General features: G+C 39.8%; 1 protein-coding gene across 4 annotated transcripts in view; it reads left to right on the forward strand.

Annotated features, from left to right (window-relative positions):
- Window positions 1-17055, forward strand: part of sez6l2 (seizure related 6 homolog (mouse)-like 2) — a 28060-nt gene that overhangs the window by 8576 nt on the left and 2429 nt on the right. For 3 of the 4 annotated variants that reach the window (XM_041777753.1, XM_041777754.1, XM_041777751.1), the window contains 14 exons: window positions 4225-4358; window positions 5462-5654; window positions 6418-6603; window positions 6688-6871; window positions 7063-7226; window positions 7822-8016; window positions 10845-10983; window positions 12236-12432; window positions 12575-12769; window positions 13436-13630; window positions 13716-13907; window positions 14107-14145; window positions 16200-16317; window positions 16397-16508. In XM_041777753.1, coding sequence (XP_041633687.1) covers window positions 4225-4358; window positions 5462-5654; window positions 6418-6603; window positions 6688-6871; window positions 7063-7226; window positions 7822-8016; window positions 10845-10983; window positions 12236-12432; window positions 12575-12769; window positions 13436-13630; window positions 13716-13907; window positions 14107-14145; window positions 16200-16317; window positions 16397-16508 — 2243 coding nt within the window. The remainder of the gene's footprint in view (window positions 1-4224; window positions 4359-5461; window positions 5655-6417; window positions 6604-6687; window positions 6872-7062; window positions 7227-7821; window positions 8017-10844; window positions 10984-12235; window positions 12433-12574; window positions 12770-13435; window positions 13631-13715; window positions 13908-14106; window positions 14146-16199; window positions 16318-16396; window positions 16509-17055) is intronic. The other variant, XM_041777752.1, reaches the window with a different exon arrangement.

The following is a 17055-nucleotide window of genomic DNA, read 5'->3' on the forward strand; positions in this document are numbered from 1 at the left end:
GTCAGTCCACAGAATATTTCTCCAAAAGTCTTGGGGATCATCAAGATGTTTCTTGTAAAATGTGAGACAAGCCTTTGTGTTCTTTTTGGTCAGCAGTGGTTTTGGCCTTGGAACTCTCCCATGGGTGCCATTTTTGCCCAGTGTCTTTCTTATGGTTGAGTCATGAACACTGACCTTAAGTGAGGCCTACAGGTCTTTGGATGTCGTTCTAGGTTTTTTTGTGACCTACTGGATGAGTTGCAGATGAGACATTTACTACATAATCAGACACTATTGTCTGCCAGTAACACTTCCTCCAGCAGTGGTTGCACTCTCAAAGTGATTTTGGTTGGCCACTGTTCTTTGTTTTCTTCATTTGTGGATAATGGCTCTGACTGTGGTTTGCTGGAGTCCCAAAGCCTTGGAAATGGTTTTGTAACCTTTTCCAGACTGATAGATTCCAATCACTTTGTTTTTTCATTTGTTCTTGAATTTCTTTGGCTCGTGGCATGATGGTTTCTTTCTGAGATCTTGTAGCCTACTTCATTTTGTCTGACAGTTTTTATTTAAGTGATTTTTTTTTTTATTCAACAAATCTGGCGGTAATCAGGCCTGGGTGTGGCCAGTGAAATTGACCTCAGCTTTCCAAAAAATGTGGTTTATCACAGTTAATTCATGATTTAACAAGGGGGGCAATTACTTTTTCACAGAGGGCCAAAGAGGTTTGGATTTTCTTTCTTTCAAACACTGCATTTTCCATTTACTTGGGTTGTCTTTTTGAAATATAAAAATTGGTTTGATGATCCGAAACATTTAAGTGTGATAAATATGCAAAAAACTCAGGAATCAGAAAGGGGGCAAATACTTTTTCACACCACTGTAATTGAAATCAGGTGTTCCAATCACTTCCATGGCCACAGGTGTATGAAATCAAGCACCTAGGCATGCAGACTGTTTCTACAAACATTTGTGAAAGAATGGGTCACTCTCAGGAGCTCAGTGAATTCCAGCATGGTACTGTGATAGGATGCCACCTGTGCAACAAGTCCAGTGGTGAAATTTCCTGGCTCCTAAATATTCCACAGTCAGCTATCAGTGGTATTATAACAAAGTGGAAGCCACTGGGAACGACAGCAACTCAGCCATGAAGTGGTAGGTAAAATGACGGAGCGGGGTCAGCAGATGCTGAGGCTCATAGTGCGCAGAGGTGGCCAACTTTCTGCAGAGTCAATGGCTACAGAGCTCCAAACTTCATGTGGCCTTCAGATTAGCTCAAATACAGTGCATAGAGAGCTTGATGGAATGGGTTTCCATGGCCGAGCAGCTGCATCCAAGCCATACATCACCAAGTACAATGCAAAGCGTTGGATGCAGTGGTGTAAAGCACGCCGCCACTGGACTCTAGAGCAGTGGAGAAGCGTTCTCTGGAGTGACAATTCACGCTTCTCCATCTGGCAATCTGATGATCGAGTCTGGGTTTGGCGGTTGCCAGGAAAACAGTGCCAAGTGTAAAGTTTGGTGGAGGGGGGATTATGGTGTGGGCTTGTTTTCCAGGAGCTGGGCTTGGCCCCTTAGTTCCAGTAAAAGGAACTCTGAATGCTTCAGCATAGCAAGAGATTTTGGACAATTCCATGCTCCCAACTTTGTGGGAACAGTTTGGGGATGGTCCCTTCCTGTTCCAACATGACTGTGCACCAGTGCACAAAGCAAGGTCCATAAAGACATGGATGAGAGAGTTTGGTGTGGATTAACTTGACTGGCCTGCCACCAATCAAACATTTCCTTATTAAATATAAGAATGACAACCCTTCAATGCAATAATTCATATCCAATTTTTAATGCTAGTCAAAATCATCAGAATTAGACACTTTTAAAGAATTGTACAGCCCTTGTGAAGGAATAAAAGAAAGTTAAGGAATAATCGCATAACCAATGCAATTACAATATTGGGGAAAAAAACTCGCAATTAGATTATTTTCCAAATCGTTCAGCCCTAATCCACACCAGCTATAAGTATATAGAAGCTCTAGAGACAGTGCAATACAACAATAAACATACACTGTAAGAAGTAACACGGGTACACGACTAATCATTGAAAAAGCCAATAGTAGCAGGGACAGATGAGTTTTTAAGTTTTTTTTTCTGCATGCTGGCAGGCTGACTCTGCAACCGGATGGTAGCAGCTTAAACTCTGAAAATAAAGGATGGCTGTAATCAGAAAGGATCAGCTGGGCCTTTTTAAGGGTCCTAACTTTGTACCAATTAAGTAGTTCAGGGGTGGAACCCAGTGTTTGGTTAGTTCTTGCTTTAAATTGCCACAACTGCAGGAAAATTCCTGCACACGGCCTAAATTGCACAAAAAGACTGACAACAGTTTGGTGCTGAAATTTAGCAGTGTACGAAATCAAATTACCGCTATTGAAACCACATATTATTAAATCAACAGAGATTCAAAATCTATCAAACATCTGAGCATCAGTCAAATCACTCCAAGCATTTGACATCAAACTCCCCCAGTCATTCAGATATTATTTCTCTGTTTCTCTAAACAAAGACATGTGTCTGGAGATGAGACATTTACTACATAATCAGACACTATTGTCTGCCAGTAACACTTCCTCCAACAGACAAATGTTCTGGTAGACAGAACTCTGGCAACTTCACATCCCCAGTGAAGCACCAGCCCAACCAACAGAAAAGGATTCAAACATCTTGAGACATGAGATTTTCTGGGATTGAAGCCGCGCGTCGTGAGTCTGTTTGGTATTTAGTGTAATAGTCGGGGATGAGGAGTGGCAATATGTCACTGGCTATCTGTCATTGTGTCTTTTACTACTCAACCTGAAAAGGTCACAGCACAGAACAAATCTATTGTTTTTTTTCTTTTCACACTTACACAAAACCAAAAGCCTTTCTATTTGCTTTCTTGCACTGCTCAGTCACTTAATGCATTTAAATGCACATCAGAATTACTGCTTTAATTTGATTAAAGCAGTAATAGTGGCTATGCAGAGTCTGACTTTTGTGGCTGTAATTTATTTCAGTTTCAGTGAGACACAATTGCTTGTGGGTTCAAGGTCTTCTCCCAGCTTTCTAAATCACGACAGCAGAGCTCTGCATTGGACAGCTTTAAGAGAAGTATGTGTGGCCCATCTATAACCTCTAATTTAGGAAGGCTTCTGTGTAATCATTCCAGTTCAAGATCACATGCTGCAATCAATTAAAAACCTTAAAAGAGCATGGGCAATACGAATAGTACATAGTGCTTCCTTCAGATAGTTCCTCAGCTCAGTGAACAGCTTTCATTTCGCCCAGAAATAAGTCTGTATAACTTCTTGGTCTATTCAGTGTAAATCATCAGGATGCACACACAGTTCAGTGGAAGATGTCTTTCTCATACCCAAAAGCTATTCCTAATCTAGGGCTGTCAGCATTCATGCATTAATCATGGCTAAAGGTCCATAATTTAGGCATGCAGTTGTTTTTTTAGTCATTTTTTAGTAGTTAGAATTAATCGTGTTAGAGAATGAAAGGCTCACCTCTTCTCACAGCCAAATAATGAATAGTCATATTTAACTGGTTTTTGCACATATGTAACTCCACATCAGCCGAATATATTTGCCATGTGTTTCCTTATGACCCAGCCGGAAGCTGAAATGCATAAGGCAACACAAACACTGTGCCAATAAAATTCTGGTTTGTGCTTTTCCAAGTAGACTCAGATTTTTCAATTCAGATTCAGTGAAATGTATTCATCTCCAGTTTCACAGCCTACCAAACCTTATCAAAAGAAGACTGGAGCACTATACCTGTAAATATACATTGCCAGAATCCATAAAGAAGTAAGACACAATGACAAGGCATTTACAGCTTTCTGCATGAATTCACTGGATTCTCTTATAGTTGAGGGAGAAATTAGTTTGATTATTGGTTCGTTTTCCTTGGCGGTGTATGATAGCGCCACCTGGAGGGCTCTAGGGAAAAGTCAGAGTGTGGCCAGGCTGATCAGTTATTCCCTTAGCTTTCTGGACCACATGGTCCCTCCAAAGAGAGCTCACATAAAAGCCCAGTTTAGCATTTCTGAGGAGACACCATGTTTGCACAGATTATTTTGAATTTTTCCCGGCTCATTGGATGTGAGTCATGTTCCTGCTGTAGAATATCATTCTTGTTTGGCTGAAGCTGCATGTATTTCAAAAGCATTTTATTCACTTTTTGCTTCTTCTTCTTCTTCTTCTCTTGCAGTGCAATGCAATGCAACTTTGTCAGCAATGGAGGATGTTGTGGAGTCACCAGATCCTGCATCGACGTCATCTTTCTCCCCTCTGGAGTGCACCTACAGCATTACTGTGTACCCAGGTTATGGTGTGGAGATCCAGGTGGGCTGCCATTCATCTAGCAAGTAAAAATTTACTATGATGATCCTGTTTTCACAAGTATTAATACAAAGAATTTAATTTAAGTGGTGAATTTGATGGAAATATTCAGACTTCTGCTCTTTGATTTGATCTGAAACAGAATTATTTATGTCAAATAAGGTAAAGATGAAACATATACAGTGCTTAACAAATTAATTAGACCACCACCCAAAGTAAGGTTTATGCCACAGCTGCATCATGAGGTGCTTTAATGCAGACTCTTTCATTTTCAGTGATCTCTCCAAGTTTTACCATTTTGAACAGGAATGAGGAATTTCAAACTGAATTCAGCCAAATTTGAGCCGGCTCACTGGGCTTCTCTGAGAAGTCAGAAATTATTCAAGCATAACATTCAACCACTAAAAATAATTTGTCTGTTCAGGCATGCAAGTAAATAACTATCATTTGACATATTAATCAAGAAATAATAATGTGCTTTACTATTTTTTCAGTTTTCTTGTAAATCAGTAAATTTGAAAATTCATGGATAACAATAATAATGATATTTTAGCATTAAAAATATCATTTCAGTTAAAGAGCTTCTACATATTGGTGTATTAGCCATTGCAGAAACAAAAAAAAATGATTTTGGTAATTACCGAATGCTATTAATTTAGGGCAGCTGTGGCATAAACCTTACTTTGGGTGGTGGTCTAATAAATTTGTTAAGCACTGTAGTTATTTTTTTAATCTATCAAATCACATGTAAACTAATGTACACAGTATAACAAATAGAACCTGAGCTGATTTGTCGTGCATGTCTTTATTATCTCTGCAATAACTGCACAGATTACAAGTGCCCATTTACTATAAACTCTATAAGATACTATATTCAAATGATCTCAAGTATCTTTTCAATCATAACTCAATTTGTGCTACCATATTTAAGCCATTTAGAGTTTTTAACTGTAATATTTAAAATTTGATAATAAATAGTAAAGTCCACATCACTTTATCTCTGTACTAAATAATTACTTCTGCTAAATTCACTGCCTGTTTATTGATTAAAAACAGCTGCTCTGAAACAGAAAGCATGTTATTGTCCATGTCATTTTCTCCTCAAGGTCAGGAAGGTTAACCTCTCTAAGAAGGAGTCTCTGACCATCATGGGCTATGGAGGTTCTGGGCTGGAGCTCCTCGCCAACGAGACCTTGATGAGAGAGGGTCAGGTGATCCGCAGTGCAACCAATCAGGTGTATATTCACTATAGCAGCCTCCAGCAGAACAACCATGGCGTGTTCAGCCTCCACTATCAAGGTAAATGAACCCTCCATCTTTATATGGAGAACAGGAGGTGAACTCAAAAGGGTGCACAGTGGCGGAATAAACTTTGTTGTATCTGCCAACATTTCTGTTTATTCCCACATTTCTCTCCTGCTTAAAGGCTGGCTCCCAGCCCCCTTTTTTCTCATTTCTTATGTGGCTTTCACAACCCTACAAACTAAATATAGATAATACTTTAGCAAGAATCCTTTGGTTTTTTTTTGTTGTCTGAAGATCCTAAAGTTAGTAGATCATCTGTGAACACACACACAGTCCACATCAAGGTTGAATTTCAACCCCTTTGTCTCATTGATTTGGCGACCGACAGCCTGATTGAAGGTGTGAGTGCTTGGCTGCTTGATGAAAGCTTGAGCTGTCAGCTTTCCCTTTTCATTTCTTGTCTGTATTCTGTTTGTCTCTTGTATTCTGCATCGTTGTGATACTTCAAAGTTAATTTCTTTCTTAATAATAAGCCCCCTTGAGTCATGGTTACAGAATGTTAGCATGCAATTAAAAGCTCTGATATGCAGAATCGCTGTAGTACAAACCCAGACATCTGTTAATTTAATAATGCAATATTTCATTGGTTTTATATTTCCCTCTCTCCTCTTCTTATATTTCTCTAAAATGTAAGAAAATGTATCTGATGATGATTGTGATTGAGAAGATTTTGGACTCTCCAACTTTAAACTCAACATTTCATCTTTGTTTTTTTAAATAAACTGGATTTTCTTCCTGTTGCATCACCGCCCCTCAGCCTTCCTGCTGTCCTGCCCATTCCCGCTGTCTCCTGAAAATGGCGGAGTGACTGTGACGGACATCCATCCTGGAGGCCAGGCTCACTTCCACTGTGATCCAGGTTTCCAGGTCCGCGGCCATGAGGTGGCCACATGTGTGAACACGACACAGCCACACTGGAGCACCGCTGAGCCACACTGTGTCGGTCAGTAGACTCAATAAAAGATGTTCTGATTTCGATTCTGATGGTGGTTTTCAGAAGGTAACATGGTGTGTTGTTTGTCCATAGCTGTGTCGTGTGGAGGATGGGTTCGTAATGCAACAGTGGGGCGGATTCTGTCTCCTCCGCCTCCATCTGTCAGTAACCATAGTAATGGAAATAACCTGAGCTGTCATTGGTTAATTGAAGCCAAAGAAGGGCACAGACTCCACCTTCACTTTGAGAGGATTGCTCTGGATGAAGATGATGATAAGTACGTTTGTATCTCCACTCGTGTTTGTGCTATCTGTTTAGAGAGAATGCACTGTTGCAGCGGACATGTTTGTTTTTTTCTTCTTGCTCTTTTAATCAAACTTCTTTGCCCCATCACAGTTCACAGCATATTCAGCATCTCCTTCTTTTCTCAAGCTCACCACTGTGCATCTTTGTGCTTTGTCCTCTCAGGTTAATCGTGCGAAGTGGAAACAGTTCCTCGTCTCCACCGCTCTTTGACTCCGACCTGGACGACGTCCCGGAGCGTGGGCTGCTTAGCGAGAGCTCCACGCTGTACCTGGAGCTCACCGCTGACTCTTCCTCCATCCCTCTGCTGCTGGCACTCCGATACGAGGGTAAGCTGAGAGAACTCAGACAGCATCCTCATTTTGTCGAGTCTTTTTCACATTCAAATGACACTAGAGAGTGTCTCATCCATCTTTTGCCTTTATTAAATGTGCTCTTTAAATGCCGGGGTCAGCTTTCAGCCTGAAAACAAGTTAGAAATGATTTAATGTGGAATTACAAGATACAAAGAGGCAGTGTCGGTCACTATCTTTGGAGCTTTTTCAGTTAATTAAGTCAGATAATTGATATGCATTATATAAAAATTGGGTTTGGTGTTAATGGACAGCAGCTCTCATAAAAAGAACAAGGCTTTCTTCTCATGCATTAGTTTTTGTGTTTAAGAGAGCAATAATGAGCCACACTCGTGCTTACAGTCTGCCCACGCTCCTCTGGGATTTATTTTCGGCTCTGGAGATGCACAACTCTGAAGCTTTTAGCACCTCACACCTGCTTTTTTCTATCCAGGAGGGTTTGAGATTCTGGGTCATCCTTGGCTCAAGTGAAAAGCTGTTCTCTCTTCATCTAAATGATGTGGTTCTTTACTAACAAAGTTTTTTTTTAAAGCCAGCCCTGTCTCTGATTCTTCCCCTCATTCTCTCTCAGCCTTCGATGATGAACACTGCTGGGAGCCGTACATGCCCCACGGAAACTTCAGCAGCAGTGACATCACATATCAGCTGGGCACCACCGTCACCTTTGCCTGCTCTCCAGGCTTCGTCATGGAGCAAGGTTCACCAACAATTGAGTGCGTCGACCCGAGCAATCCCCACTGGAATGACAGCGAGCCGGTGTGCAGAGGTATGGGCCTGCAGAGTCAGAATGTCCCTCTGTCTGATTCCTCCTGTTGTCTGAGCTTCATTTTGTAGATTGAGATAAATTTAGAGGAGTGTAAGGAGGCTTTAACTGGTTATGAAACAGACCAAATTTAAAACTCCTCCCTCTTTACAGCCTCAAGAGCAAAGACCATCAGCTGGAAGAGTGGTTCTTAACTGGTATGATCTCAGCACCCACTAGCACCTCCTTAGTGAGAAACTGACACCCAAGTGTTCATAAAGTCAAATTACTTAAGGTCTGCACTGGTAAGGTGGGCAGTGAGACCTAGCATGAAGGCTAGCTGGCTCTGGGACTCCAGACTCTCAGAGGTGTTATAGGACCATTTAGATGAAAAACAGTGAAGGAAGGTTTGACATGCTCAGTTATGTGTAGGCTCTTGCTGCCTATCAGCCTGCATGCTGGGGTAGTGGGGCTGTGAGGTTTCATGTGTTAGGGTAAGTAGCATCCACATCATCATGACCTGGAGTTTGCATGTGCAGAGGCTGGGTCTGATAAAAGAGGTGGTGCTGTTTTGGTTGGGATTAGGGTTTTTTCTTCACTGAGCATTTTTCCTCTTATTAAGGCTCTGGCGTCCTGTAACTTTTTAAATTGATGAATTAAAAGTGTCAGAGAAGTGAGACAAAGACACTGAGACAATAAAAAACAACAGATTCAGTAATGTATATGATTTTATAAGCAGAGATTGGAAGATTTGGGTATGACTTCCAAAAATAGAGGTGTTATCATGGACAAATCTGTTTGGATGGGAGGCAGTGATATTTATCGTGTGATCTCACCAGATTGGTGTGAAAATCCTGGATTCATTTAACAGCTGCGTGTCCTTTTTGTTTGTTTTTAACTGGAGATTCATGCTTCCGTTTCAACAGGGGCAGCTTTTTATGGCAAAATAATAAAAGTTCTGCAGTATTGATAGCTCTAAATCCTGAAAGCTTTCTGCTCTTTGTTTGTGAAGATTTAGTTTTGGGCTTTTGTTGAGATGGACAGTGGATTGAGTCAGAAACAGGGAAGATAAGATGCCTGCATGCCTGCTGAGAATTGCATATATCCCGCGAAATGCCTGTTTTATTTAGTACAAAATATTTTACTTAAAATTTCTTCATGAAAAGTAATTCCAACAGTCCAAAATATGAGCTCACAGCAGATTTTTTACATTTTTGCCATCTTTTAGACACTTTAAAACACATTTTTCTATTTCACACCTCTTTTTGCCACATTTACCCAATTTGTGTTGCTTTTGCATTTTTTTTACCACTGTAAACCCATATTTGGAGCTTTTCACCCATTTTTGTCTCTTCTTTGTGACACTCTAACTAGGGCTGAATGATTTGAAAAATAATCTAAATGAGTTTATTGCAATTTAATATGCAATTATTATTAGGTTCCTTTACTTATGCATTTTTCAACTGGACCTGGCTATAAGCTGACTGCAGCTGAGGGTACAAACTAATGCTAAGCTTCATCAATATTAGATAGTATTAAGTGGTTATTTTTGTTCATATTGCAACTTTGATACCAACTGATTTATTGAATGGGGTTATCATTTTTATGTAACTCATTTAGACTAAAGCAAAACATACATAAAACATGAAAAGGATGATTTTTTTAACCTTTTTTTTCTAAATTGATGCTTGAATTATTGTACAATCAGCATATAATCTCTGTTGCTGCAAAAAAGGAATGTATTAAACAGGTATTTTGACACATTTTAAGTTTAAGAAATATTGCAACTTCAGCGATTTGTAATTTGCCATATTGCAGTTTAACTTGCGATTAATTTTTCTTCTCACTGAGTTGTGCCACTTTCTGCACCTTTTTTCACCCTTTAACCACTTTTGCAGTTTTTTTTTTTTTGTCCATTCTTGCTTCATCTTGTTTCTCCGTTTGACCGAACGTTTAATGCTTTCTCCCATTTTTCCCTTTTTTTTAACCACTCTTAACCCGTTTCGTAGTTTTTGACACATTTTTCAGCTTTTCACCCCTTTTTGCCATATTTTGTTGCTACTTGAACTCTTTTTTTTTTTTTTGCTTTCTCCTATTTATGCCCCTTTTTTTGCCACTTTGGACCAATTTGTGCCATTTTTTGCACTATTCTGTACAATTTTTGGCCCATGTTAGCCACTTTGCCTCTTCAAACCAATTTTACACCCTTTAACTCATTTTTCCATGTCTTGTTGCCCCTTTTAACCAATTTATGCCTCTTATTACCCTTTTTTGCCAATTTTTTGCTGCTTTTAACCCATTTTTGCCTTTTTTTTTTGTCTTTTTGACCAATTATTCCAATTCTCACCCATCTTTCCCAATTTCCACAACGATTCAGTTCTTTTCCATTAAAGTTGTCTCTTTAGCAGTTTAGACCTCAAAGTGTCTAAACAGAATTTTTTTGTTATTACTGACTTATTAGCTCCACAAGGTGCGCACACTTCTTAGCAGGGATGCAATTCTCAGCATAACACCGTCTGTGTTAAACCTGCAGGAAAAACGGAGGCTCCAAGTAGGAGAGTTTGATGTTAAAATACGTCACAGAAACATGAATAAATGCAACACGGTAAATGTTTAATGAAGCTGCTGCTGATGAAGTCATTTTCCCTGCAGCACATCTCTCCTCTGTCGGTGCCTTCTGATGTCTTCATCAGCACTCCTTGATCATTTCTGCATGTCTTTATTTATTTTCTCTCTCTGAATTTATTATTAATTTTCCTTCTCTTGCCTTTTCTATCTCTGTTTTTATTTCATCATTGTTCAACCCTGGGCTCGCTTACTCTCCATTCCTCTTGTCTGCTCTGTTCTACAAGCTATCTGCGGAGGCGAGCTGACCGAGCCCTCAGGTACCATCCTGTCTCCTGATTGGCCCCAGAGCTACTCCAAGGGCCAGGACTGTGTGTGGCAGATCCATGGCAATGAGGAGAAACGCATCGAACTGGACGTCCAGATGTGAGTATGGCTCATGCAGGTTTTCAGCTGTTATTTTGTCTGTAAAGACAAATAGAATAATTAGATCAGCTCAACACAAACAGCCCCATAAGTATCAATATCATTTGATTTTTACATGTATCTTGTAAAAGTTTAAAATTGTGACAACACTAGTAGTGACTGGAAATTTGGCCTTTACATGAAGGTGAACAGCCTGACAGTAGAAAACAAAGATTAATGCCCTGTTCGCACAGGACTAGTATTACCTAGGGACCTCTGGTAATTTGTTACCATCATGCAGGACGTCTGCGTTTTTAATCCCATGCAAATCGACTATGTAATTTGTGAGGTAAAAATTCCTGAGGAAACTACCAACCATATTTCAGTGCATACAAAGGTCCTCAGGTAATTCTAATCCTGTGCTAATATTACTTTAATTCGTGTATTCAAGTTCTTACAGAGACTTATTCTTTTCAAAACGAAGAGCATAGAAAGCACATTAATGTACTCCCATTGTCTGAGAAGTCTCTATTAAAGTAAACAAATACTGGGGGGATAAGCTGCAGTAGAACATTAAAGAATTTGCTGCTTTTTTGTCATGCCAGAGAAATGTCGATCAGATTTTGTGCCAAAATGCTGCATGCTGCTTTCTTTGTTCAGAACAAGGTATTCATGTTTGCACTGCCATCATACACTGAAGAGGAAATGTAAGGCTTAGCATGTTGATGTGTAATGTGTTTGATATTCTGCTAATTCTGCCAAAACATCACATCCACTATGCCAAGGTTTCACTATATAATATATCAGAAGACAAACGTTGGCTGAACATGGTAGAGAAGGTTTTGATGACACAGAAACGCAGAAGGGATGTTCAGAGAGTGGGTTTTCTTTGTTGTTTTTCCTTTAAATTAATGTGTCTATTCTTGAATTACTTCCCAAAAACATTTGACAAACAGGCATGAAGTAAATCAGCATCTTGGTTTCTATATCAGCTCAAGCTTTGACCACATTAACTGTGAACTCATGTTAAGGTGTTTATCTGAAAATAAGATAAGAGAATATGAATAGATTTTAGTGCAGATAGTTTGCAAATGAACTTCACTAAAACAGCATGAGAGAGACAAAGGTGCTATCATGCTGCAGCTCTGTTATCTTCTAATTCTTGTGTTTTTCTGCGCTGAAAAATAAAATGCAACATGTGGGAGGACTGCTCCACTTAAAAAAGATCCTCTCTGAAGGGAAACCTCACATGCCTTTTTCATTCTCCTTAAAGTTTGAACATCCGCCACACTGATGTGCTGACTGTGTTTGATGGACGGGATCTGATGTCACACGTGATTGGACAGTACCTGGGCTCCAGAGAGCGTTTCCAGGTCGTGTCTGGGGGGTCAGAGGTCACCATTCAGTTTCAAAGTGACCCCGAGGATTCCAGTTTCATCCTAAGTCAGGGCTTCCTCATTCATTATCGGGGTAAGAGCACTCTGCCAGAGCCTGGTATTGATTCTGACTCTGAGCCTTTTAAATTCTTCCTCTCAGTGAACTCTGCTGCTCCTGAAGAAGAGATGGAAAGCCTTTTTAATCACTGTTGTTGCTCTCTATCTGTGCGGTGCAGAGGTGGAGCCAAACGACACCTGCCCAACTCTCCCTCAGATAGAGTTTGGCTGGATCAGCTCGTCCCACACCTCCCCCGTCAGAGGAAGCGTGCTGACCTATCAGTGCCAGCCGGGATACGACATCAGTGGCTCCGACATTATCACCTGCCAGTGGGATCTGTCCTGGAGCAGCAGCCCACCCACGTGTGTTAAAGGTGAGACTCTAAAGATGTCTTCTCCAGACAGAAACTTCAATTACAGAAGGAAAGGAAATTAATAGTTTTTAAAGGAGCGAACCGCCAAGGTTCACCTGTTTTAGACCGCGTAGAGGGAAGGTCAGAAAGATATTCAAGGTTTGTGTTTAATCTCAGACAGCACACATGCAGAGTTTTACATCATGTAGCTTTACATCTGCATGATAAATATGGAGTTGGGGCATAAAGACTGGACTGAAGGGGAACTAGGGGAACGGTGCTGGCCTGGATCTATCCTAAGGCCTGTCCTAACAAAATGCAAGTGTCTGATATCCTACTGCATCACACAGCAACAAACACTCACTGTCTGTCCTGGTTCATCTTTTCACTCTGTCTCATTTTTCCTGACCTAAAAACTGGTCTTACCCCACTCCAATTCCTCTCCCTTCTTCCATGTCTGTGTCAACACAAGCAGCAGAGAGGAAAATAGGAGCATAGCAGTGCTGCTTTGCCCTTCATCACTCATGAGACACTTTGATTGAAAAAAACTGAATTACACAGATTTTGTCTTATTTATATCACTTTTTCATCATTCCTGGTTGTTCCTTTTGTTGAATTATTTTAATAAATTCCAGCAGTAGCATGGACATAAATGCTGTCCTCTGTGTCCCTCTTTGTACCCCACAGTCCAGCAGTGTCCTGATCCAGGAGAGGTGGTGAACGGAGCACGCTCAGTGCGTCCTGAGGCCGGTTTTGCAGTTGGGACAGTCGTTCGTTTCTCCTGTAACCAAGGTTACCAGCTGGAGGGTCAGAGCCAGATCGCCTGTCATGGACGAGACACGGGGACCCCAAAATGGAGCGATCGCAGCCCCAAATGTGTCTGTAAGTCCTCTCTGTGCTCTGCTGCTTCTGTCTGTTAGATAGAGAGGATATCCATGACTCTGTTTTCACGTTTTCCTCCGAACAGTAAAATACGACCCGTGCCCGAACCCTGGAGTGCCTGATAATGGCTACCAAACCCTGTACAAGCACAGCTACCAGGCCGGAGAGACTCTGCGTTTTTTCTGCTATGAGGGCTATGAGCTGATCGGAGAGGTCATCATCACGTGTGTTCCTGGTCACCCGTCTCAGTGGAACAGCCCGCCGCCCTTCTGCAAAGGTAAAACTTACCATTCACACCATATTCTTCTTCTCCGTACATGCTGTACTGTCTTTAGTCAAAAAGAAGACCCAGAAAATGTCTCATAAACTCATAAAGTCTGTTTTTAACATTAGCCCCCATTTTTGATTTTACTGTTGTTGTTAATGCAGGTGATGTCTAAATTCATCAATTACTTTGTTTCTCTTCTGTCTCTCAGTGGCGTATGAGGAGCTTCTGGATGACCACAAATTAGAAGGTGATTTCTTTTCTTTCTCCATCTTTGAAGCATCTAAAGTCAGTAAAGTTCATTAGACCTCTTATTTAAACTACAACAGTACATGTATGGAATTTGTAATATTGGCCCCATCTAGTGGTGGTTCAATGAACCGCGCTGTGAACAACATGCTACAAAAGCAAGGTGTTGTGATGTTTTGATGCCTTCATTTTAAGGTGGCACAATCTTTATTAGAGCTGGGCAATTAATTGCAAGTTAGAATAAATCACACATGGCCTGTTGCAATTTACAAATCACAGAAGTTGCAATATTCCTTTAACTTGAAATGTGTCAAATTACCAGTTTAATACATTCATGTTTTGCAGCAACAGAGATTTTATGCACATTATGCAAACATTCAAGTGTTTTTTAGAATGGCTCACAAAAATCCTACTTTTTTGAGCAAAAACGATCGCAATTAGATATTTTCTAATAGTTCTGCCCTAGCTCATTCTATCTAATACTGATAAAACTTAGCATGAGTTCATGGAAGTCATACCCGCATCCATAACTGATCACAGCTCTTTCCCTCAACACACACACAGTGCTCCATTCAAATATGCTGTACTGCACACTAATCCCTGCTTGCATCAATGCTTATGCAACACACTGCTGCTGGCAAAGCTTCACCTCCCCCACCCCAGGTGCCTCCTTTATAACATATAGCTTGTTCCTCATATTCAAATTCATGCTACTATGGATCATTACTTCTGAAATAATTTCATTGTTGCCAATATACTTCTCATAAATGTATCTATACATACAGGGGTTTATATGCACTCCCTGAAAGTCAAAGAACATCAAAGCAGCTGCTTGACTAACTCATGGAGCATTTTTTCAGCAGAGCCTTCTCTCCCTAGTAAAACTGCAGCTGTATTTTGCATAAAAATGGTGAAATGTCTGATGAGAGTGGTCCTGGCTGGATATAGGTTATGATGTAGAATGATTTCTGCTGTAATTGGTTGAAAAATACATATGAAGAGCAGAGTTAATTTTGTCGACTAAAACTATGACTAAAACTATGACCAAAACTATTCGTCGACAGCCTTTTCTTTCCATGGCAAAAACTGAAACTAACACAATTGGACCTGTGATGACTAAAATTGATGAACACAAAGTTTAGCTTTTGTCAAAATGACTCAAACTAGACTGAAACATAGTTTAGTTTTCGTCGAACATTCAAAATCTGTGATATTTCTCCACTGTGGGGTAAATCTGTCAAAATGAAAATGTAACTGTATCTATTCTGCCTCTCAGCTGTAGAAAGCAGGGACCCCAGGTTTAGCAGAGTGCAGAGAACACACTACCATGATTTGGTACCAGATGTAGGCAAGAAAATAAAGGTTTGGACTAAAAATAAAGACTAAAATGTGAGGACTTTTTAATGGACTAAAACTAGACTAAAATTTTTGGAGTTTTTGTTGACTAAAACTGTACTAAAACTAAAAAAGGATAGAAATGACTAAAATGTGACTAAAATTAAAATGCATTTCATTTAAAGACTAAAAGTAAGACTAAAATTAAAAATAGCTGCCAAAATAAACACTGGTTATGAGGAACCTAATAAAAATTTCGCATTAAATCGCATAATTTTTACAAATTGTTCAGCCCTAATCTCTATCATCTGATTAATCATCCGTAGACTCAAAAAGCTCCAAGGTTTTAATAAAAACTACCTCTGTTTGATAATGAAGGTCTGTAGGAGATGAATGAGTTCACTCCTGCACATTAAGACAGCGTTTACAAGGAAACGATCCCCATGCACATCATTCTGCAGAAACTGCAAAAGCGACTAAAAACATTGTAGCATCCATGCCAGACCAAAAGTTGGGGTTGTGACTTTGTCCTTCAAATACATATGCATGCTCACATTGCCTTCCTTCTGCAGAGCTGTGAGGTGTCAGTATATAAAAATATCTAAAACATGAATGTTAGTCTGGTTAGACATTAAGGTGAGGCTGTTCCTCCAAAAGAGCCTAAACTACAAACAGAGAAATTAAGAGAAAGTGTTGTTTTATTGATGTATGATCTTACAGTGTCCCAGTCATTCGAGCCGTCCCATCAGATCCTGAGCGAGAACATTGCGTTGGCAATCATTTTGCCGATCATCCTGGTCATCCTCCTGATCGGAGGGATCTACATGTACTACACAAAGTGAGTATGAGCGTTCCTCTCTGTGATGGTGATTCTGTCTCTGCTCTTTATTCATGTGTCTCTGTGTTTTATCTCTCAGTATTTGCAGACTAGAGTGGAAGCCGCTCTTCTGGAAGTCTCTGTCTCACACACACTCCTACAGTCCCATCACGGTGGAGTCTGATTTCAACAACCCTCTCTACGAGGCTGGGGTAAGTGCAAACGGATCACTCTTTTTATTTTAGTTTAAACTTTCAGATAGTTAAAGCCGATCATTGATAATTAGATAAAAACATCTCTATTAAGTCATAATTATTAAATCAGAATTTAAATTTTGAGATTCTGTAAGTCATACTTATCAAAACTATGGCATAAAAGCCAAAAAGTCATAATTTCAAGCTTAAAGTTTAAACTGGCTGATGGAGTTTTAATGATAAGATAAGAAATCTGAGTTATGAAATAAAAAGTGTAAACTGTGGGGTTAAGAAGTCAAGAGTTTTCTCGTTAAATTTTATCTCATAATCTATAAATATAAATCTATATTTGAGTTTTCATCTCATTAATGGCTAAAGATGTTTTTAATCGTTAGTGCATAGCTTTCATCAGAATTCAGGTTCCATACAGCTGGGGTTCTTTTAAATATATTATTGAATATGTATGTAGTATAATATGTTTACTGTGCAGTGATTGTCAAATTTCATAAACCCATATTTTTTTCACAAGAACAAAAACATCATTTTAGATGCTGATCTGAGACAT

The sequence above is a fragment of the Cheilinus undulatus genome, linkage group 21 (genome assembly GCF_018320785.1).
Source record: "Cheilinus undulatus linkage group 21, ASM1832078v1, whole genome shotgun sequence".
NCBI lineage: Eukaryota > Metazoa > Chordata > Actinopteri > Labriformes > Labridae > Cheilinus > Cheilinus undulatus.